Here is a 21,425-nt window from a genome sequence, read left to right on the forward strand (position 1 = left end):
TAAGAGGAATGTTCAACCAAACTTGCTAATGGACTACTTCCATAGCTGGCACAGTGAGTCATACTCACCATAGGGACACATCAAAAACAAACAGCCCACACTAAAACCAACACTACAACCATCACCTCAACTGGATCATCTCCCTCTGATCATTCAGTAGGACTCTTAGCTACACACCAGAGACAGGAGGATGGATAGCCCAGGGTTTCTATTAAGCTTTCAGAGGGAGAGGGGGGGGGCACAGCAAAGGTCTCCAACAGCAAGAGGGGATCTCAGATTCCCCCCCTCCCCTCCTCCTAACACACACACCTCATTAGCATCTCCAGGGAACACTCCGAGAGACTAGAAGTGCGATGAACCCTGCCCTTCTTCCTCACATGCATGGGTGAAGTGTGTCAGCATTTCACAGTGAGTTTGGAGCCTGCAGGACATGCACAGGCATGTGCTTGAGATGAGCCACAGCAAGTTCACTGCTGTAAAGAGAGCTTTGACGTTGCTCTGTGTGTGTGTGTGCAGACAGATACCCACCCAAGTACAGACCAGAGTGCACATCAGCAATATCGATTCCACTTGGCTGAAATGTGAGGTCCAGGAACTTTGGGCATTTGTTTATTCAGCCCAAAAAACAAAGCAAAGCAAGAGATGCATCCTCAGAAGCTAGGCGTTAAGTGTCTTTCTAAAGTGAAGGGTTATGTTACTTTGAGTACCCCCAAAAAACTTATGTGTCAGTGAAAAACAAAGTGTCTCAAAAAGTGAACAAGTTGTTAATCTCTCTCTCTGAAGAGGGATGATACTGCTGGAGAGCCCAATGGCAAACCAATTTATAAACCAACTAAACCAAGTCTAATACTAACATGTTAGCTCTTTAGGATATGTTTAGCTCTTTAGTATTAGACTTATTTATACATTCTGCTTTTTTTACCTTTTTTTGTTAAATTAAGATCCGTATGTTCATTGTATGCACCTTCCTGCCACAGTAAATTATGTGTTTGTGTTAACCTACATGGCAATAAAAACCGATTCTGATGTACTGCATGCACGTGTTCCATTACATTTGAAGGTTCTAATTTCTGCATGGTAAAGGCATTACTCAAAGCAGGATATCATCTTGTCATGTCAGTTTCACAGGTAAACATGTGGTTCGTGTGAGAAGTCTATAGGCTACGGAAGTGATTAATATACTGAAACACACTCAACAGATTTTCAGAACCGTGGCGTGGCGCACACCGAGATTAACGGATCTTAATCGGATTCCTTCATAGTACAGTAGGTGAAATTCAACCTAGATTTGAGCTCTCTACCACCACACTATCTGGTGGAAAACAATACAAAATTTGAGAGTAGTTCGTTTTGCTCTGTCCATACTGTAGCCTACTAACAAGAAAACGGTCTGAAAGAACACATTTATAATACATAGTAAAACAGATCTTTCATGACAAGAATTTAAAAATATCTCACGCAGCAGCATGAGCAACGATCCAAGGTTTAGTTCAACCTTTATAGGTCGTGCAACTGTTCAAATAATTTTGTAAGTAGCATACCTCCAACTCAAGTTTTCTGGCATGCACTTTCTCCCAGTCTTCGACACATCTGCTGTACAGAATCAGTATACAGTACAGTAGGATAGGTTACAATTGTCAACTGTGTCAGTTCATCATACTCACTTCTATGAACTATGGAGAGACGAAGAGAACCGCGCTGCTCACATAGCGTTGAAAGGTGCTTCCGACTGCGTCTGACACTACAAGACCACAGAAAGCATACCATATAAGAACGACCCGGTAGCTAAATGTATCGCTGCCTCAATTGTTGGGCGTGTTCGACAAAGTCGAAACTTGGATAGTAGTCTACCGCTTGCCAATTCACGCTGACGTCAATAGTCTTTGGCCGTTATGCATCTTGCCTCCCTGCTACAGGGGCAGCACACTTGCTAATGGAAAACACAGGCAAATAGCCTACTGTCTGATGGGAAGTCATCACTGATTTAGCGCCTTCAAAGCACTTTCTTGGGCGTAGCTATAGGCTATTACCTACTGTTGTTGGCATGCAGGGATAAATAGGGATACAACGCCTGCTTCTATCCAACGACATGCATCAAGCGTCATGCAGCCTAGATGCCTAAGTGGTCCTGAGGAAAATGTTAACTAAGTAGGCTACGTGTTTGAATCTAGAGGCTCTCCGACAGCGCCTAAAGCTTGTCAGTGGGTGACTGTGATATGACTCATAGTGAGAATACAGTGCAGGATGAATCAATGCATTGCGATGTATTGGAGAGCATAACTGGGTCAACTGAGCCGAGTTTGCAGTGCGTACAGAATTTCGTACTTATCCGTTTCAAGGGCTCTGAGGGAAAGACAGATCTCTAGCTAGGACTGATATGAATGAATCTAGGGATAACTTGTCGGGTATTATATGCTCTTAATAATATTAAATGTAGCACCAAATGTCACTACTCAACACCATATAGTTTGCTGTCATTTGAGCAATGCTAGTACTCTGAAGAAGTCATGTCTCTCCTAACTGTTGCTCTTTTCAGACTATGTTTTGGAGCTGGGTCCTAGCTCAAATTCCATGTCCACATTCTCCAAGCTCTAATCATGCCAACAAAAACAACCTGTAGAATTCTGTCAGCAAAATGAAGACACAGACAGTTCCTCTATTGTCTACAGTTATAGTCCTCCTTCATATTCTAATTCAAGCACAGTCTCTATAAGCAAAAGTTCTCACTGTCTGATAAACCTTATCTTTCCTCAGACAGATTTATGTTGAACCATATTTGTGTCGTCACAAAGGAAGTCTGACTGAATCCACTGCAGCATTAGGTTTTGCTTCCTCAATTCAGACAATGTAGGCAACAACTCCACAATGTAGGCAACAACTCCTACAACTCCACAAGCTGGTGGTGTCTCTAACACAACACTTCACATCTACTAGTTCTGGGGAGAGCAAAAAGTTACACGCAGGTGTACATATAATGTAAACTAAAACTTCACAGCAATACACTGAGGATGCTGAGAGTCTGATTTGTGGTCATTATTCTCTCAGTTTTCAATGAACATGTGGCCGACTGACACAAAGAATCGTGTGTTTTCATAAGCAGCATCTGTTCTTACAGGAGACCGTCAGACATGTTTTCAACCCATACAGGAAGCATGCTGGCAAAGCATGTTTACCCATGACTCATGGGGGACTCATGGCTTTAAGGTCGTTATAGTAGGGAGTCAGGTGGCTGAGCGGTGAGGGAATCGGGCTAGTAATCCGAAGGTTGCCAGTTCGATTCCCGGTCATGCCAACTGACGTTGTGTCCTTGGGCAAGGCCCTTCACCCTACTTGCCTCGGGGGAATGTCCCTGTACTTACTGTAAGTCGCTCTGGATAAGAGCGTCTGCTAAATGACTAAATGTAAATGTAAATATAGTGTAACATCCTAGGAAAGAAGGCCTTCCTACAACCCTGAGTCCCTGTCCAACATGTGTGTAACCTAGCACATGGAAAGCTCTCATATACACACACACTTTGAAAACCAAAGGTGTGAGGGCACAGTTTCGCTGCTATCTGGTTAACCAACACTGAAAATAGTTTTGTACTGCAAATTAACTACAGTATATTTCATTACATTTACATTTACATTACATTTAGTCATTTAGCAGACGCTCTTATCCAGAGCGACTTACAGTAAGTACAGGGACATTCTCCCCGAGGCAAGTAGGGTGAAGTGCCTTGCCCAAGGACACAACATCATCTGGCACGGCCGGGAATCGAACTGGCAACCTTCTGATTACAAGCCCGCTTCCCTAACCGCTCAGCCACCTGACTCCCACTCTCATTACATCTACAGTACTTTCTCTTTGGTCTTGTTACTACACTGGTTGTGTTCTGAAGTCTTTACTGGTTGGAACATTCTTTCACTAATTTTCTTATTATAGCTTGCCTGTTTCTCTAAATTAATTGTGTGTATGACTGTGTGTGCCAGTGAGTGAGTGAGTGAGTGAGTGAGTGAGTGAGTGAGTGAGTGAGTGTGGTAAGCATCATCTTCTTGACCTGGTAGAGACTGCAGAGAATGGCGTGAGATCTGATTTGTCACTCTGCATCAGACTGACGACTGCAGAACAACATACCAACGGCAACTTCCTGAGGATCTCTTCTACTTTCAGGGTGAAATGAAAAGGGTCAAATTATTCAGCTTGTTCTGCATGTACTCCTGTCAGTCCTATTCAACCTCCCTCGTGGGAAGCTTTGTATTTGTTAATAATATCTGACCATCTTATCTCATGATGAACCAAATCTAACAATGCCATTACTACACCTTCACTGATTCAAGCATTCTTTTCTGGTTAGAAAATACATCCGTTTCATTTTCATTTGAGGCAACCGCACCTTGCCAATTCATTCATTTATATTTCCTGTTAACGGATCGCGAACAGGTAGCTATTGCCATCTGGGTCATAGCCATGGCTACTATATCCTGTTGGAACAGTTACAATAGCAAACATGTTCAATCCAATAAGGCGAATGTCTAGTGAAAACTACAATGCATGAGCGTCCATCGGTGTACATAAGAGATAATAACAGCTGTTCATGTTTTTGCGAAGTGAAAAAGGAAGTCAAATGTAGTTTGCTAGTCTATCCGATATCTAAGACTGTCACCTCATCTGCAACTTGAACACACGGTATTAAAGGAATAAGTAGGGACTGGTTTATAACGTATGACAGCTACCCCCAATGCATGATGCTCAAAGGTCCTTGTCTCACGGCTGAATCAAATTGTTCTTACACAATTGATCAAAGTAACATGCGTTTTTGACAACTGAATTTGATAAAGTTTCATTATGGCGGACAATATTTTTGTAAGTTTTTTTTTTTTACCTTGGGTTTCGACACGCAGGGATCGGCGGTAGACGTTTAGACAACTAGCCTACCACGTTAGCTACAGAACAGTCATTGAATACCGAATGCTCCTCTTACTGTCTGCCTTTTCCGGGTTTGTGGTTAGGTTCATTCGTTTTCGTTGCAACAGTCAGCCTGTAACGGCACAGGCAAAGCGGTGGGGGGAGACCTGAAATTATGGGTGTCATTGCAAACAAAGATATGAAAGCAGGTCTCTTTAAGGTTGGGATGGTCCAGTGAATAATTCAAATCATTTCACGCATTATAAATAGTCAAATTGACTAAGAAAATATATTGGACACGGCTGACACAAGCTTACATCAGAATGACACTGCAGGGTATGAAATACACCGCGGGATAGCCCGGGCAAATGAATCGGAAAGCTACCTAGTAGTTGAACGTTATTGTGCTGAAACAGAGTTTATTTGATTTACTTCACCGTACACCTTGTAGGGGAGGGATTCTCACCTCTCAAACATCCCTTGACTTAAAAAACAAGATCAAGCAAACGAATTACCCATGTTAAGTAGTTATTTATGATACAACAGCTAAAATCACCAAATGACTAGCAGAAACATAATTTAGAACGCTCTGTGAACCATTTTCACCTGATTTTAATTAGTCTACCAATCACCTACTCCTGATTTCAATTAACATTTAATGATCAGCTATAAAGGCTAAACAAATGAACTTTTACTCCAGACCGTTTCAAATCAAGCATCAAGCTAACATTCAGCGTCTTATCAAGTTTAATAAAATGGGAAAAGACAAAACCCACATTAATGTGGTGATCATAGGCCATGTCGACAGCGGAAAGTCTACAACCACCGGACACCTCGTTTACAAATGCGGTGGCGTAGACCCACGAACGATTGAGAAATTTGAGAAGGCTGCGGCCCAGGTAAGAAACTGGCACGAAGGCGTGGCACTAGATTAATCCATTTTAAATTATTTAATTCAACTTAGTTATTTCTTTTCTCATTTAGATGGGCAAGAGCTCCTTTAAATACGCTTGGGTTTTGGACAAACTGAAAGCTGAAAGGGAACGAGGTATCACCATTGACATTTCTTTACTTAAGTTCAACACTCAGAAATACACTATAACGATAATTGATGCTCCTGGCCATCGGGACTTCATCAAGAACATGATTACCGGGACGTCACAGGTTAGTACATGCTTGCAGAACAGGTTAACCTTGGGTTTAAAGGTAAAAGGATCACTTAAGTCTTAACATGACCTGACATTTTATTACAGGCTGATGTTGCAGTTTTGGTTGTCTCCGCTGCCAAAGGCGAGTTCGAAGCTGGCATCTCGAGGAACGGCCAGACCAGAGAGCATGCTTTGCTTGCATACACCCTTGGCGTAAAGCAAGTCATCGTCTGCGTGAATAAGATGGACCTGACGGAACCGCCCTACAGCCAGAAGCGTTATGATGAGGTGGTCCGCAGCGTGTCAATGTTCCTCAAGAAGATTGGCTATGATCCCTCCTCGGTCCCTTTTGTTCCCGTTTCAGGATGGACTGGGGAAAACATGCTCACCCCGTCTCAAAAGGTAAATATTAAGCGACTCGTTTCCAAAGCCATCTTGACTTAACTTTGATTAGGTTACCCTAATCAAACATTTAACAAATCTGTCTAGATGTCCTGGTTTAAAGGATGGAAAGTGAGACGGAAGGAGGGCAACGCAAATGGGAAAACTCTGCTGGAGGTCCTTGACTCTGTCCACCCCCCAGTACGCTCGGCCACCAAACCCTTGCGCCTACCCCTGCAAGATGTCTACAAAATTGGAGGCAAGTTAATTTTCAATTTGAAGTTGTAGTGAATTATTACGGTCTCTTCATACCATGCCATACCAGTTAACTTACTGTTGTCATCTGTTGCAGGAGTGGGCACTGTTCCAGTGGGTAAGATTGAAACAGGAGTCCTGAAGCCTGGCATGGTGTTGACCTTCTCCCCAGCTAAGCTTACTGCGGAGGTCAAGTCCATCGAGATGCACCACCAGGGTCTGGAGACGGCGCTGCCAGGCCACAACGTGGGCTTCAACATCAAGAACGTGTCGGTGAAGAACCTTCGGCGCGGCGATGTGGCCGGCAACGCTGTGCACGACCCTCCCTCGGATGTCAGCAGTTTTGTGGCGCAGGTTGGCATGGCAACTATACCCAAGAGGGTGGGGAGTGGCATGGACTGTACTCAACTGTAGGTGAAATCCATTAACTCTGTCCTTCCTTCCTCAGGTGATTATACTGAACCACCCTGGTAAGATCAAGACGGGCTACTCGCCTGTTCTGGACTGCCACACAACCCATGTGACCTGCCGCTTTGCCGAGCTGCAGGAGAAGCTGGACCGGCGCACAGGAAGGAAGCTGGAAGACTCCCCACAGGTCCTCGTGTCTGGGGATGCTGCCACCATCAGGATGGTCCCCAACAGACCTCTCTGTGTGGAGAGCTTCTTTGCCTTTCCCCCGTTAGGTAATGTTAACTAGATGGCTGAGCGGTTAGGGAATCGGGCTATTAATCAGAAGGTTGCCGGTTCGATTCCCAGTCATGCGAAACAGACGTTGTCCTTTGGCAAGGCACTTCACCCTATTTGCCTCAGGGGGAATGTCCCTGTACTTACTAAGTCGCTCTGCATAAGGGCGTCTGCTAAATGACTAAATGTAACTAACATTGGTAACTGAGGAAGTAATGTCTTATTGGGTGGATATGCATAAGGTGTCCAACCATTTAGTTTGACAGTTGCATGTTTGAGCCACCCTTTCCCATGGCACTGCAGAGGGACTAACTTGTTGTTCCTCGTCTTCCCTTCAGGTCGGTTTGCTGCCAGGGACCTAAAGCAGACGGTGGCTGTGGGAATAATCAAGTCTGTGGAGAAGGACCAAGGATCAAAGAAGCTTGCAAGAAAAGCCCAGTCTTAAAATGAATTACTTTATTTACCAGTCTGCTGGTATGAAAAAGCGATGATGAATCTTTAAGTTAAGTATTTATATAATTTTAGTGTTGCAACACAAAAGTACTTTTTAGTTTTTTGGCTGAAGTGGCTTTTTAGATGGGTCTGTAAGGACTTGGTAAAATTAATATCCTATTTCTGTTAGGTTAAGACTGAAGAGCTTTAAAATAAAAATCCTTTGACTTGAATTGTCGTTGACGCATCGGAAGTCTTGGTTCATTAGTCTTGTAAATAAAGTGACAACACTGGGTAATTACAACAAAACACTTTTATTAATACAATGGAATGGACATGGGTCCCATTTACATGGAGACTGCAAGTTATTGAAGTGGAGACTACTACATGAATCCAGTTACCTAGTCTTGGGACTGTGGGTGTACATAAGATGTTAAGACTCGATCTTCAAAAGTCTTTGTATTACATTTAGGATTCAATGCATCCACCAACTGGCTTGTTAATGTGAACTCCAGTTCCCACTGCATCAATGTGTACTTTCTTACGTTTCAAGTTAATTTATAAATGAGTGGCATAAACCTGTGACTGGGACCAGGGGCTGGAGTGGTGGTTGTACATTGGAAAACCTCAACAGGCCTTCTGAGAAACACTATTGCTGAGATCAACCTTGTTGAGCATCCTTTACGGAAAGTAGTGGCTATCTGCGCAGGACAACCTGCCTGCTCTAAACAGTGGTTCTTGAAACCCTGAGATGAGGCCTAAAGCTGGGTTCAAGTACAACCGTGCTGAGATTCTCAGGCATTTCTATAACTGATTTTGGTAGCTGCTGCCTTTTTTTTAAATGCCTCCATTTTGAAACCTTGTTACCAAAGGGTCAAAATGAAGATGGGGTGGACATTCTAAAACCTTGCCTGGTCTCAGCCTGGTGGTGTCCTGATCCCACCTATAAGCCACGTTCTTCTCCCTTCCAGTCATTATTACACCATGCAGACAGTATTCACAACAGCGCAGGGTTAACTGTGGTCCCACAGCACTGAGACTGTGAAGCAGGAGGACTAACTACTAGTGACCTGTGATGTCACACACGGTCTGATATTCCATTGCACAGAAGCTGCAGGTGTGGATAGTCAAATAGAAACCCTAATACATGTACAATTAGCAAGAACAAGAAATACATTTAATGAATATATAGTTCATCCTTAGATGTGGGTTTATTGAGGATTCGGTTGGAGTCATGAGGGTGTGACCTAGGATGGGAGCGAGCCTCCTCTGTAACATCTAGGGGGTTGAGCTCAGATCCAGGACAAGGTGGAGGACTAGTTACCTGACCCATTTCATATTCCATCTCATATTTGGCTTTTTCCAGAAATGCACCGTAAGCAGATGGTAATGGAGTTTCATGGATGACCAGTCAAATCAATACAGGTTAAGTCCAAAAACACCACTGCCCAAAACACTTGGTTATACGGCAGGCAAAGAACATGGAACATGTAACATAGTTTTACACGTTTTGTACAATAAAACATGTATGCTCTCACACACACACACACTCACGCACAAATATATATACATACATATATACACAGTAACAGCATTAATGGGAGACTTTACGGTAAGTGCTAGGTGTGTAGAGAGGCTAGACTGCAGCCAGGCTATAGGATTAAGATAATACTGCAAGAAGGAGAGTAAAAACATTCTATTAACAACAAGGACGTGCTCAGCCACCCGTGGCTACAAGAGCCTACATGGGGGAGTTCTTTTCTTCTCTGTGTTTTCTTTAGAACGCTTGTTTCACGTCAGGGTTTTGTTACAGTAGCTATTTACAGGGCTTCTAGCAAGAGGGGGTGAATGGGCGGGGCTGTCGGAGAGAAGGGAGGGAGACTTCTTTAGTGCAGGCCTGTCTGGCTGTCAGTCAGGCTGTCAGTCACTCAGGATATGGACAAAGGACATGGGGAACACCCCTTTCCTCTCCGGGTGTCCTTCAACGTGGCCAATCTGGAGTAAAAGAAGGAGAAGGGGTGAGAGAGAGAGAGTGTCAAGCGAGAGCAGCACTGTGTACTGATTAGCTACAGGATACTGAGGACCGAAGCTGTAAATGCCGGTTCAGAACCAATAGCAGTTCTAGAACCTCTTTACATACGGTAAAGAACCATCTTTACATACGGTAAAGAATACCGAATAACAGTCGAGGCGGAAGCTAGGCATGAATCAAACACAATGTGGAACTTGTAGGGCTTCCGAGAAGCGTTCGTGCTGTTGCCGTTTGCTGTTGTGAGAGGTTTGTCAGGAGCGTACTCACCCACCACTCCTGGTCCTCTTCCCCGGTCACGATGATTACCTCTCCCTCCAGGAACGTCAGCTCATCATCATTGTCAGCCTGACAGTCATAGATGGTCTTCACCCGCCTGGTTTTGGTCTTACCCTGGATAAGCACATGTGCATATCACACAGGCGCGCACACACACAAACCACGTAAGAATGTCAATAGAGAAAGGGATGCAATTGCAGTGTGTGTTAATGTGCAATGGAGAGACAGAGTGAGAAAGGCACAGACGTAGGGAGAAAGAGAGAGGCAGAAAAGGCCAAAGAGACATTTACCGTGTTGATCTTCCTGGGTAAGGGCACAGGTGTTTCTGCAGCACCCACTGGGCTCCCATTGGTGTCTTCGCTGGACTGTGGGGAGGGGCTTCCCGGGTCTGCTTGCTGATTGGGTACCGGCGTTTCTGGAGGATGTGGCTTGGGGGCCGGCTCTACGGGCGGGGCCCTGGGACTGACCTCTCCAGACCCAGGCTTAGGGGGGGGCACCTCGGAGAGCTGGGGCTTCGGGGGGAGGTCTTTGAGCTGGGGCTTGGGGGGCAGGTCACCTAGCTGGGGTTTGGGAGGGAGGTCAGACAGTTGGGGCTTAGGGGGCAGTTCTCCAGGCTTAGGGGGCAGTTCTGAGGGCTGTGGCTTAGGGGGCAGTTCTGAGGGCTGTGGCTTAGGGGGCAGGTCGCTGAGCTGGGGCTTGTCAGGCAGGGGGGATTTCTGGGGGGGGTCGGCTCCTGGGGGGGACTTCTGGAACACCTCTGGGGGCAGGCTGGGCTTGTCCATAGATGGGTGAATAGTGTCAATTTTACGCAGGGCCACTGGAGAGAGGAGAAGGTAAGTTTACTTTCAATGTATTCACCCCTACTTTGATTTGTGTGTGTGTGTGTGTGTTCAGGACAAGACCAAAACAAAATGAATGTTTGCACAGCATTAGGTGATAATGAGAGTTGTGCTACACTGATGCAGAGAGGGAGAGAGAGGGAAAGACTCTACCTTTCTGAGGTAGTTTGGGTAGAACCCTTGGACCAAGAGTCGACTTTGTATTACTTGCAGTAGTGCTGAAAACACACGTTCAACAGAAGGAAGAATGAAAAAGTCAACCAGCAATAAAAAGGACTTTACACTGTGTATTTTACACATCTTTATCTACTCATCATTACAGCAGTTAATCAAAGCCTCTGGTCACGGCAGTACCTTTGCTGCTGGGGAATTCCCTCAAACTTGTTGGATGCAAGAGACATCCTGTTTCCTGGCGGAGGGGTGGAGTCACTTCCTGCGATGTCGAGAGAAACGTGAGGCGTGGATAAAAACCCTTAACCCCGTAAAAATTTCCAAACCAAGCAGATCACATGATCAGGGAGAGGGCGGGGAGGGTAGGGGGGGGGCATCAGGCTGAGCTTTCTGTTAGGCACCAAACAGAGTAACCATGGGAACCTGGTCGTTAGGAATGGGACCAGACTGACCAGAAACATTTACTGGTTGTGTTAGCTATTGGGAAATGGTGTTGTTTCTCACAAACAACCGTCACACCATATAGGGAAGAAACAAACAATGACACTAGTTCACACAACATTAAAACAACATTCAAATGTAGTTTACTGTCCAAACAGGGAGGCCTGCCGACTCTAATAAACCAGTCTATGACAATTGTTTGGAGTACAGTATGTTCAGCTATTGCTAAGCCTACATCTTAGCACTACAGATCCAAACCTGGGCTTGTGGGCAGGACCAGACATGCTTTACTGTCAAATGTGGTATTCAATGTATTCACACTAAAGCCAAAGACTGTGTCCTGCACTTCATGAACACTACTTTTGATTTCCTTCTCCTGATGTGTTATTCTACTGTATCATCCGATTTATCATCAGGTCTGCGAAGGGGGCTGTATCTGCTGGGGCGGGTGTGGGCCTCTGGACTCACCCCCGTGGGAGCCCCCCCTGCTGTGTGACAGAGGGCTGGGCGGGTCAGAGAGGGTGCGTTTGTGCCCGGGGGGAGGCGGGGGGGGCCTCTTCTTAGACAGGGTGGAGCTTCCGCCCAGGGTGAGGGTGGAGGGAGGGCCGGACGAGGGAGGAGCTGGAGGGGTGACACACACACACACACACACACACACACATTGACACACACAAACAATAATAGCACATGAGATGAAAGGACAGACAGGGGTCACTCATCCCATCCCCTTGGACACCAACGAGGAGGGACGTTTTTTTTGTTGGGGTGTTGGGGGGATGAGGGGGGAGGGGAGGGAGGAGTCTGGCCGTCATCCTTGGGTCCAACAGAAGGAGACATTCACCCCCACAACCAAGACAACAACAAGGGAGAGACACAACAGGAACACCTGGACAGATACGGCCGACACAGGCCGGCATGGGAAACGTGGTGCATACGTTTCCCTGTGTCGTTGATGGCGAGTCAGGGAGTTCTGGTTAGTAGGTCTCTAGTGAAAGGTTCTTGTCAGATTCCTAGTGTCCCAAAGATCACCACAGAATCATCCCAAAGAGATAGGGAGGCTGGAGAACAGCTAAGAGAAAGCTCAGCCAGGAGAGAGGCAGCAATGGTCACACTTTCCAGCTCAGGAGGTGGTGGTGGCCTATATCAAGCCTGATTCAAACCCAACACACAGAGCAGTGGTAAGGAACCACACTTATTCTACCAACCCACTGTTAGCTAGGTGAAGCCCCCACTGGCTTCCCACGGTCTGTCCCCTTGAGCCGGAGAGTGAAGCACCACAGAGGGAGGGGTGTACATGAGGTGTACAGGCAGAGGGGGGAGGGGGAGGGGGGAGAATCTAAAAAGGGGATATTCACGGATGTATGGTCGAGTGCCCGCCAGAGTGGCGTAGTGCGAGTGAGAGCCGAGGAATGCCAAGTGTGGCGCTGAAAAAGGAGAGGGAACAAAAAAGAGAGAGAGAGGGAAAGAGAGGAAGAGCGATGAGGAGTGTGGGAGGAAAATCGGTGCCAGTCTCTGCCAGAAACTCTCCCACACGCTACGAAGCGCAAGATGAAGTCTTAATCAGCGATAGGCAACGAAAGAGAAGAGAAATGGCACAAAGCTAGGCGGCGGGAGCAGGATTATCTCCCATCTCCCTCAGGATAGGAGTGCGGCCCGGCCCTAGCGCTCCCACTAACTCGTTTCATATCCTCCAGCTATTCATTTACATGCGACTATGTGCTGCTGTGTGCAGTTCCCAACGAATTGAAATGTGTATGTGTGGGTTGCAGTGTAAGGCTGGTTTGAAGGGGGGGGCTGTTATTGTTAATCAAGGTTCTGTCTTCGCAGCAGGACGCTCTCGGGCGGTTGTTTGTAAAACCTGTCAGAGATAATGAGGAAGTGCTCACGTTTTACATAATGAAGCATCTACATTGTCAAGCTCTTATCTGTTCTGTATACACCCACCCTTTTACACACCTCCCTTACCCACCCACCCTCCCTATCACCTTACCTACCTCCTCCCTCCCTCCCTCCCTCCCTCCCTCCCTCCCTCCCTCCCTCCCTCCCTCCCTCCCTCCCTCCCTCCCTCCCTCCCTCCCTCCCTCCCTCCCTCCCCCTTCCCTCCGCCCTCCTTCCTCCTTCCTCCCTGGCTCCCGTCCTATACACTCCCCTGCCCTGCAGTCATCTTTTCCTGGAGGTTTCTTGTGTACGCAGCAACCGTCTCCACACTCTCCTATCCACGCATTGACAAATTACATTCCTCTTCTGGGCATGCATGTGTGTGTGTTCTGTCTGCGGTTGTGTATGAGAGTGTGCGCACGCCCATGTGTGAGTTTGTAGCAACTTGACTGAACGCCATTGACATCACACTGTTTTCTGTTGTACCTCTACAAAGAACAAACATCATCAATTACACGTCCTGCTGGTTATACAAATAATACCAAGAAGCTGACCACACGCTGCTGTCTTTTCAGCCAAACTTGACTTCTATATCATTTGCATCATGGCGTAGACATTTGGATGGAACATTAATGCAAATCCAAAAATTGGTCCAACATGATACTGTTACAGTATGAGTCATGTCACGTTAGACAATGCAAATTAGATCAGTGTGTTGGGTGGTGCGTGTGTGTGTTTCACCTTTTCCCTGGTTTCTGGGGGGCAGAGGAGGGGCGTCGGCCACGGGGGAGGAAGTGAGGTCGGTGGAGGCGCTGTACATCTGATTGGTGAAGGCAGTGTAGGAGAGGCGCTGCTTGTCACGGTGGCCAGCGAAGCCCGGCAGAGAGAGCTTGTCATGAGGGGACAGGCTGGACGAGTGGCAGAAGCTCTGGGGCCTGGGAGAGCGGTCCTTCTTTATGGGACTGGGCTGGAGAGAGAGAGAGAGCGAGAGAGAAAGAAAGAGATAGAGAGAAAGAGAGAGAGAGGGACGGTGTTTGGTCATATGTTGGGTACATCTCCCTGTGTGGAGGCTGTGCTCAGGTTAGAAACGAAGGTCAAGGTTCAGTCTCACCTTGTCGTCCAGGTCGTCATCACTCTCGTCCATCTCCTCCAGCCGCAGGCTCCACTCGTACTCCACATGGATGTGCGGGTAGAACTTGCCCTCAGCGGCCTGCACAAGCTGAGGCGCGCACACACACACATTTAGAGGTGATAATGGAGAGCAGTGGTAATCATAGCAGTGTTCTCAGCTTGCTGGATGCAGAGCTGGTCTGCTGTCACCCAGTGGTGGTGCACTGCCATTACACTGGTTAAGTGGCCACCACCAACACCTGGTCGAGGGTGACATCAATGACCAGTAATGAGGCAATCATGAAATGTTGCCATCACACTCAAGTGCTTACTGTTTACTTAACGTTTGTGTGCAATGATTGGGAGGACACATGTGTTGTCAACGATGTCACTCTTTACATAATGTCAGTCTAATAAATGGATGACAGAATATAAAGCTATTATCCAAGTCTATAATTGGAGTTGGAATTATAATTAATGAATGTTTTCATATCAAAATCTACAGATGGTGCATGCTAGTACACGTTCCACAGTGAGATACGTACTGCCTCCTCGCACTGACTGTTCCTCAGTCGCCTGGCAACATCCAGCGCAGTCTCTCCGTTCTGATTGGCTGGAAGGAGGAGGTACACTTCAACATTGCAGTCTGACGTACCAAGCAATCGAGGTACGTTTGATTCGCCTCACAGTTGGCGCAGATCCATGGGCTTAATTCCAAGGAGTGACCTAAATCAAGGCGGTGTCTGAGGTAGGATGCAGGACTACTCACTGATGTCAGTGGCTGGCTTGCCCCTCAGCAGCAATTTGAGACACTCGTGCTTCTCGTACATGCAGCAGTAATGCAGGGCGGTGTTCCCCCACTCAGTCTGCTTATCCAGGTTACCACTGAAGCACACACACACACACAGGTTAGAGCATGAGTGCTAACCCTGAGCCCATGCAGGTAAACCTGTCAAGAGTGCTCTCTAATTCCACACTGTAGCCTCCAGCAACACACTGACCCTGAAATACACATCTGTATTTCCACCTGAAAAAACCCACTTCACACCAACTCTGACTGGCCCCTATTCCAACACCCCTAGTCCCCAAATAACTACAGAAATTACGTACATTACGATGATTGGGCATGACATTGTGCAAGCATGACTTATTTAATGAGCAGCCTCCCAGTAGCAACCTGTCTCTACACCCATCTGCCAGTACCAGCCTCTAAAACTGCCTCCACATCCATCTCCTGGTAACAGCCTCCATAACTGCCTCTATCTTCTATAGTAAAGAGGGAAAAGAGGAGAGGAATACATTAAGAACACAGAATAAGTGCGTGACCCAGTTCTGTTAGCCTTGTGGGAATCTGAGCTTTGAGCTCATCTTTTTACCTTCTTATCCCCCTCTCTTTCTCTCTCTATTTCTATTTCTCAATTTCTATTTCTCAATTCTCAATTCTATTCCCCATTCTATATGTGTGTTATCTCTTCCTTTCTGTCTTTCGTTCTTCACTTCTCCCTTTTCTCATTTGGATACATCTACGGCTAATCGTGGTTATACCATGACATGGATGAGGAAGAGACGGGGAGAGAGTTGTTGATCTGATGGGCTCACGTTACCTGTTCTGCACCAGGAAGTCCACCAGGTGCAGAGAAGTGTGGTCGGCCGTGCGCACAGAGTAATGGAGGGCTGTCTCTCCCACCTCCTGCAGGGGGCGATCACACACAGAACACACATCACACGCTCACCAAGAGCATCAGCATCCATTCTGCATTTGCCCTTCTCCCTCTTTTCTCCTCCTCACACATTCTCTCTCTCTCTCTCTCTCTCTCTCTCTCTCTCTTTCTCTCTCTCTCTCACACACACACTTTCTCCGTCATATTCTTCTCTCTCAGTTTCTTGTGTTTCTCCCCCCCCCCCCCCCCCCCCCCCCCCCCCCCCCCCCCCCCGCCTCCGTCCTTTCTAACACTAGGCACTCGACTGTAAACAAACTGCGGAGAAACAAAATGGCTTCTAAAAATAACATCTCCCAAGCAGCCCTGAGCAAAGTCGTGAGCTTGATTCCAACATTTCTGTAATTGGGGAGATTAGAGTGTTCTAATTGGCGCAGCTGCATCTGACACACTGATTCAACACAGACTTCCACCCCCAAAATGGCTGCAAGTTACTGTTGGTTACCACCCTTGAAGTGGAAAAGTGACTATATATCCTTAAAGTGAAACCAGACATTAGTTTCAGGTTTGGGTTTAATTGTGAGGCCAAGAAGTTCCAGGACTCCAGGAACTTGGACAAACCATAATGGCCAAGATGTCATAACGCTAGCAGATCCTTAGCTGTCCAGTAATCATCCTGGCTGTCTGTGTACAGGGAGTGGTTAGATCCCCCCCGGCATGACATGGCTGGATCAGATAGCGGTGAGTCAGCTTCAAAGCTCTAATCTGCACACACACAGTGAGTCATCACACACAAGCACACATTCAGCAAGATCTTTCGGCCCCAGGGGTCTGCATCTGACACCACTTTATCACAGCCACTGTACCTCTGGCTAACTAAACAACTATTAGAAAAGTCCCAGGAAGGGACACGGTCGACACACACTTTTAGAAGTGGATCCCGAGAGGTATTCATTCATCCTGCCTTCATGAGGAAACTCCAAATCCCTACTGAAGCCCCCGCTTTCATCAGGACTGTACACAGACTCAGAGGGGAGGGGCTGGCGTACTGTAGGCAGACACAGAGGGGAGGGGCTGGCGTACTGCGGCGAGACACAGCCCTTGGGGGGGTCGTCTGGGAGGTCACACTCACCGGCCCCGCCCTCTGGGAGGGGGCTCCATAAGCTCCACCCCCCTCGGCGTACACCTGGATGAGGGAGAGCAGGTCGCGGGACTTGACCGCCTCACACAGCTCACTCATCTTGGCCGAGGCTGACGTGCACGTCTTGCGTGCAAACTTGTGGTCCATGTACTTAGCGTTGATGAACTCCTTCCTCACTGTCCTGTAGTGAGGGGGGGGGGGGATGCTTCAGTGACTGACAGAGACCACGGCTACATGTAGGAAGTGTTTGTGAAGCTGCGTACGTACATGTCACTGGCAGGGGAGGGGCTTTGGGGAGGGACTGGGGAGGTTTCCCTCCATGATCTCATTGAAACTACTGTTCCCCCACGTTCTTGGCCAGCTGGAGAGAAAGAGGGAGGGAGGGAGAGAGAGAAAGGGGGGAGGGAAAAGAGAAAGCGAGAAAGAAAGAGCAAAAGAAAAACGCTGCATTAGTATGGAATCACAAACTACAGAATCTGAATGGCGATTGGCCATGTTGGCTCTTGGACCCAAAAAATAAATAAAAAATACGATGAAATGGACAAATCAAAAACATCAACCAAGAACATGAGTTCTGCCTCTCCCCTCACCAAGAGCTCGGAGGTGCCCAGCTTGTCCAGCTCCATGGACTGGATGCGGGAGATGTGCACGCCCATCTCCCTGTGGATGCCTGAGCACTCAATGCAAGTCAGAATCCCCAGGTTGGTGGACAGCCACTTGGGATCTACAAACAGAAAACAAAGAGAGAGAGAGAGAGAGAGAGACAGACAGGAAGAGATAGAATGGAACGAGAAAGAGGAAGGGAACGAGAGGTTGTGAGCGACCAGGGTCTGGGTATCTGGGTAACCCCAATCTATTCATTCATAATGTGGTGTCACTGGAAGCTGCCAGACAGACAGACAGACAGACAGACAGACAGACAGACACCCCATGCACTTGGCCAGCCAGACAGACAGACCACTCACAGGCCCTACAGACAGCACTGCAGGTGGAGCTGACAGTTCTGTGCCAGACAGGCAGACAACTCATGAGTCACACACTCAGGATAACCAGACCTGGGCAGCCACGAGGTCAGGGATTGCCAACACAAACTGTGACATGTTTTCATCTGAAGCTGTTAATGATCACACTACTGATGTGTTGAATTAGCTCCATCTCTGGTAGGGGTGGGGTGGGGAGCTTGTGGGAATGATATAACAACATGATGTAATGATGTTGTTTCTCTGTAATAGCCTGTTCCTTTTTTTATTGTTTGTTCTCTCCCCGTGGGTGTGTGTGTGCTTTTGTGCTAAGAGGGGCAGATGGGTGATTAGCTAAGGTGTGTGTGTTTGTGTGTGTGAGAGAGAGAGAGAGAGAGGAGAGAGAGAGAGAGATAGAGAGACCAAAGGCCAGGGTGCCTCTGGTCCTAGGAGTGCTGACTCTCCACTTCCACATGAGGGGGAGCTCAGTGTCAGGACGGAGGCCCTACTTCCTGAATGCCAACACAGCCACAATCACACAAACACACACACACCTTGAAGCCGCTTGTTAGCTAGCTGGAGGAGGGGGGGGGGGGGGGGGCGGGGGGGTTGAGAACAGCCATGAAGCAAAAATCCATATCTGGTAGAGGGGGGTGGGGGGGTGTAGAGAGTAAAGAACAGCCAGGAGGATGTAGCGACAGTTGGAGGGCTGGCAGGGTCTGCTTGGCTGACAGACGTCCTTGAAGATGAAGAGGATGATGATGATGGAGAGGCTGGGGTGAAGCTCAGAGCAGACCTTGCTGAAGCGGGGCTGTTGTCTCCCGGCGTGACAAGGTGAACGAGTGGTGAGCAAGCACAAAGTGGAACCGGAACCCTTTACAGACACACAGCTACAGACACACCGACACACACACGCATTCACTCCATATCTTTCTGTCTCGATTTTATACAGACACACACTCACCATCTCCCTGCCTTGACACAGACACACACAGACACACACACTTGTGTACCTGAAGCTCCACAGTCGCAGCACAGTTCGTTGCCAGGCATGCGCAGCACGTCCTCGATGATGGCCTTGGTGAGATCCTGCACGCCGTCCTCCTCCGCCCCCGCGCTCTGCTCCCCTCGGAACGCCATGTTCAACGCCTCCTCCTTGCTGTTGGTCAGCACCGAGATCCAGCTACACAAGCCGACACATACACAAACACATCTGGTACCTGGATGTTTTTTGTTGTTGTTGTTTTTACACAGATAATGCTGCCTATCACCACTACCATCTAGTTTGCTATAGGGGACTAAAAAGTTTTTTTCTTGATATAGCCTAAGCATAGTTACTTCAGTTCACACAGACAATCTTTAAAACTTCACTAAGCCACAGGATGTCATAGGCTACTAAGGCCACAGTTAACCATCATCCACACTCACACACACACACACACTTACAAGTCAGACAGGCAGGAAGTAACTGCTTCAAACATGAGTCAACACTGCTGGAAGTACCTCCCCAGCAGTTCACCCCACCGCACAAACACACAATCTCTTTCTCTCTTTCACACCCACACACACACAAACACTTTCTCTCTCTCTCTTTCTCTCTCACACACACACATCTCTGGCTCTTGCTAACTTCCCAGGCCTGGATGCAGTCCTGATGCTCCTCAGACAGGCCTCTCCTCGTTGTCCCTCACCCCTCGCGGCCCTACAAGCACCCATGTGTGTGTGCGGGCCTGTTTGTCCCAAACCTGTCTGTTACTGTGCATGAGCGTGTTCATATATGTGTGTGTGTGTGTTCAGGGGAAACAAGGGTGTGTGGTTACAGGGACCTCGCTTCTTGCAACCACAAGTCAGCGGCCTGTAAAATTGGTGTATATAGTATATACCCTATGCATACTGTGTCTATACACTATTTTAATGTAATCAAACCTGTATTTACACGAGAACATACTGTGTGAGTGTGGTGATGTGAGAGTCCTCTGGTACTCACATGACAAACTCCTGTTCATCCTCTGCCTGAGAAATGATATGTCCTGTTATCTGGGGGGGTGGGAGGAGGGAGAGAGAGAGATGCAGGGAGAGTGAGGATGTGACTTCACAACCAGCTCCATCTACTCTGCCGGGGTCTGGGACCGCGGCACCTGTTGCCGTGGTGACAGGCTTACTCACGGGAAATGAGGTCGAAGCACTTCCTGTCCTCTGCACTGGGCTTCACCTGGCAGGGTCAGCAGGTTGAGCTTCACAGGCTGACGTTAGACTGCAGGGATGGAGAGAGAGAGAGAGAGAGAGAGAGAGAGAGAGAGAGAGAGAGAGGGAGGGGGGGAAGCATGATTGATAGATAAAAAGATTAGACCCAATCTCCCTTCCCGTCTTATTATATAAAAAGAGCAAGAAATAAGTGAATTTGAAGCTTGCACTCGCTGCCTCCTGGCACCAGCGTCTTCACGTGCGTCTGTGGGGTCATGTGTGTGTCTGTGTGTGTGTGTGTTAATGAAACGTGAACTGTCTGTGATGAGCCCTGGGAGTGGATCTGGCAGGCTGGCATGGTGCCAGGCTCTGAATGCCACCCAGAGTTCAGAGCTGCCGCAGGGGCTGCTGGGAAAAACAACACGGACGGGCCAAACGCCTCCAGGACAACTCAACACTAAACAGCCTTGATGGCTCTCTATGGATTTGGAAAAACCCTTAGGATACAGAGACGATTCTCCATGTTCTTGTGGGGGGGGGGGGGGGAGAGAGAGAGAGAGAGAGAGAGAGAGAGAGAGAGAGAGAGAGAGAGAGAGAGAGAGAGAGAGAGAGAGAGAGAGAGAGAGAGAGAGAGAGAGAGAGAGAGAGAGAGAGAGAGAGAGAGAGAGAGAGAGAGAGAGAGAGAGACAGAGTAGGTAGGTAGGTAGGTAGGTAGGTAGGTAGGTAGGTGAGAGAGAGCAGAACAGAGCCTACTGGGATACACAGTCACATCCACATTCAATCAGCTTTAGTACAGCTTTATAACACATGTAACCCCAGTGACCGTTGACAGTCGTGATTGTACAGTAAGAGAATCTTGTGGGAGACAGTATGACACAGAACACTGTAACACATAGCAGAGCCACAAGCCAGTCAGAGAGAAGAGATCCAGCCAGTGGCACGCATGCA

General features: G+C 47.7%; 3 protein-coding genes across 7 annotated transcripts in view; 1 reads left to right on the forward strand and 2 right to left on the reverse strand.

Moving 5' to 3' along the window:
* The window catches only part of fam49bb (family with sequence similarity 49 member Bb), a 31,656-nt gene extending 26,696 nt beyond the window's left edge, over window positions 1-4,960 (reverse strand). For 2 of the 5 annotated variants that reach the window (XM_067251564.1, XM_067251563.1), the window contains exons 1-2: window positions 4,866-4,960; window positions 1,665-1,741 (exon numbers count right to left, since the gene is read on the reverse strand). The gene's annotated coding sequence lies outside the window, so the exon portion shown is untranslated. Of the gene's footprint in view, window positions 1-1,664; window positions 1,779-4,865 lie in introns of those variants that run through there. The other 3 variants (XM_067251562.1, XM_067251567.1, XM_067251565.1) reach the window with 3 other exon arrangements.
* A 654-nt stretch (window positions 4,961-5,614) lies between these two features.
* Window positions 5,615-8,021, forward strand: eef1a1l3 (eukaryotic translation elongation factor 1 alpha 1, like 3). Its single transcript, XM_067251805.1, has 7 exons — window positions 5,615-5,787; window positions 5,873-6,052; window positions 6,142-6,438; window positions 6,526-6,676; window positions 6,770-7,026; window positions 7,121-7,355; window positions 7,695-8,021. The coding sequence occupies exons 1-7, from the start codon at window positions 5,644-5,646 to the stop codon at window positions 7,799-7,801; spliced, it is 1,371 nt and encodes a 456-aa protein (XP_067107906.1). The 5' UTR covers window positions 5,615-5,643; the 3' UTR covers window positions 7,802-8,021.
* Window positions 8,022-8,083: 62 nt separating this feature from the next.
* The window catches only part of asap1b (ArfGAP with SH3 domain, ankyrin repeat and PH domain 1b), a 34,608-nt gene continuing 21,266 nt past the window's right edge, over window positions 8,084-21,425 (reverse strand). The window contains 22 exon segments of the mRNA XM_067251806.1: window positions 8,084-9,783; window positions 10,088-10,210; window positions 10,387-10,913; window positions 11,089-11,153; window positions 11,290-11,368; window positions 12,016-12,168; window positions 12,903-12,971; window positions 14,167-14,392; window positions 14,537-14,644; window positions 15,081-15,148; window positions 15,305-15,420; window positions 16,140-16,225; window positions 17,326-17,515; window positions 17,602-17,621; window positions 17,623-17,679; window positions 17,681-17,695; window positions 17,925-18,058; window positions 19,307-19,476; window positions 20,281-20,309; window positions 20,311-20,330; window positions 20,460-20,511; window positions 20,513-20,547. Coding sequence (XP_067107907.1) covers window positions 9,709-9,783; window positions 10,088-10,210; window positions 10,387-10,913; window positions 11,089-11,153; window positions 11,290-11,368; window positions 12,016-12,168; window positions 12,903-12,971; window positions 14,167-14,392; window positions 14,537-14,644; window positions 15,081-15,148; window positions 15,305-15,420; window positions 16,140-16,225; window positions 17,326-17,515; window positions 17,602-17,621; window positions 17,623-17,679; window positions 17,681-17,695; window positions 17,925-18,058; window positions 19,307-19,476; window positions 20,281-20,309; window positions 20,311-20,330; window positions 20,460-20,511; window positions 20,513-20,547 — 2,417 coding nt within the window. The 3' untranslated portion in view covers window positions 8,084-9,708.

The sequence above is a fragment of the Osmerus mordax genome, chromosome 15 (assembly GCF_038355195.1).
Source record: "Osmerus mordax isolate fOsmMor3 chromosome 15, fOsmMor3.pri, whole genome shotgun sequence".
Taxonomy (NCBI): Eukaryota; Metazoa; Chordata; class Actinopteri; order Osmeriformes; family Osmeridae; genus Osmerus; species Osmerus mordax.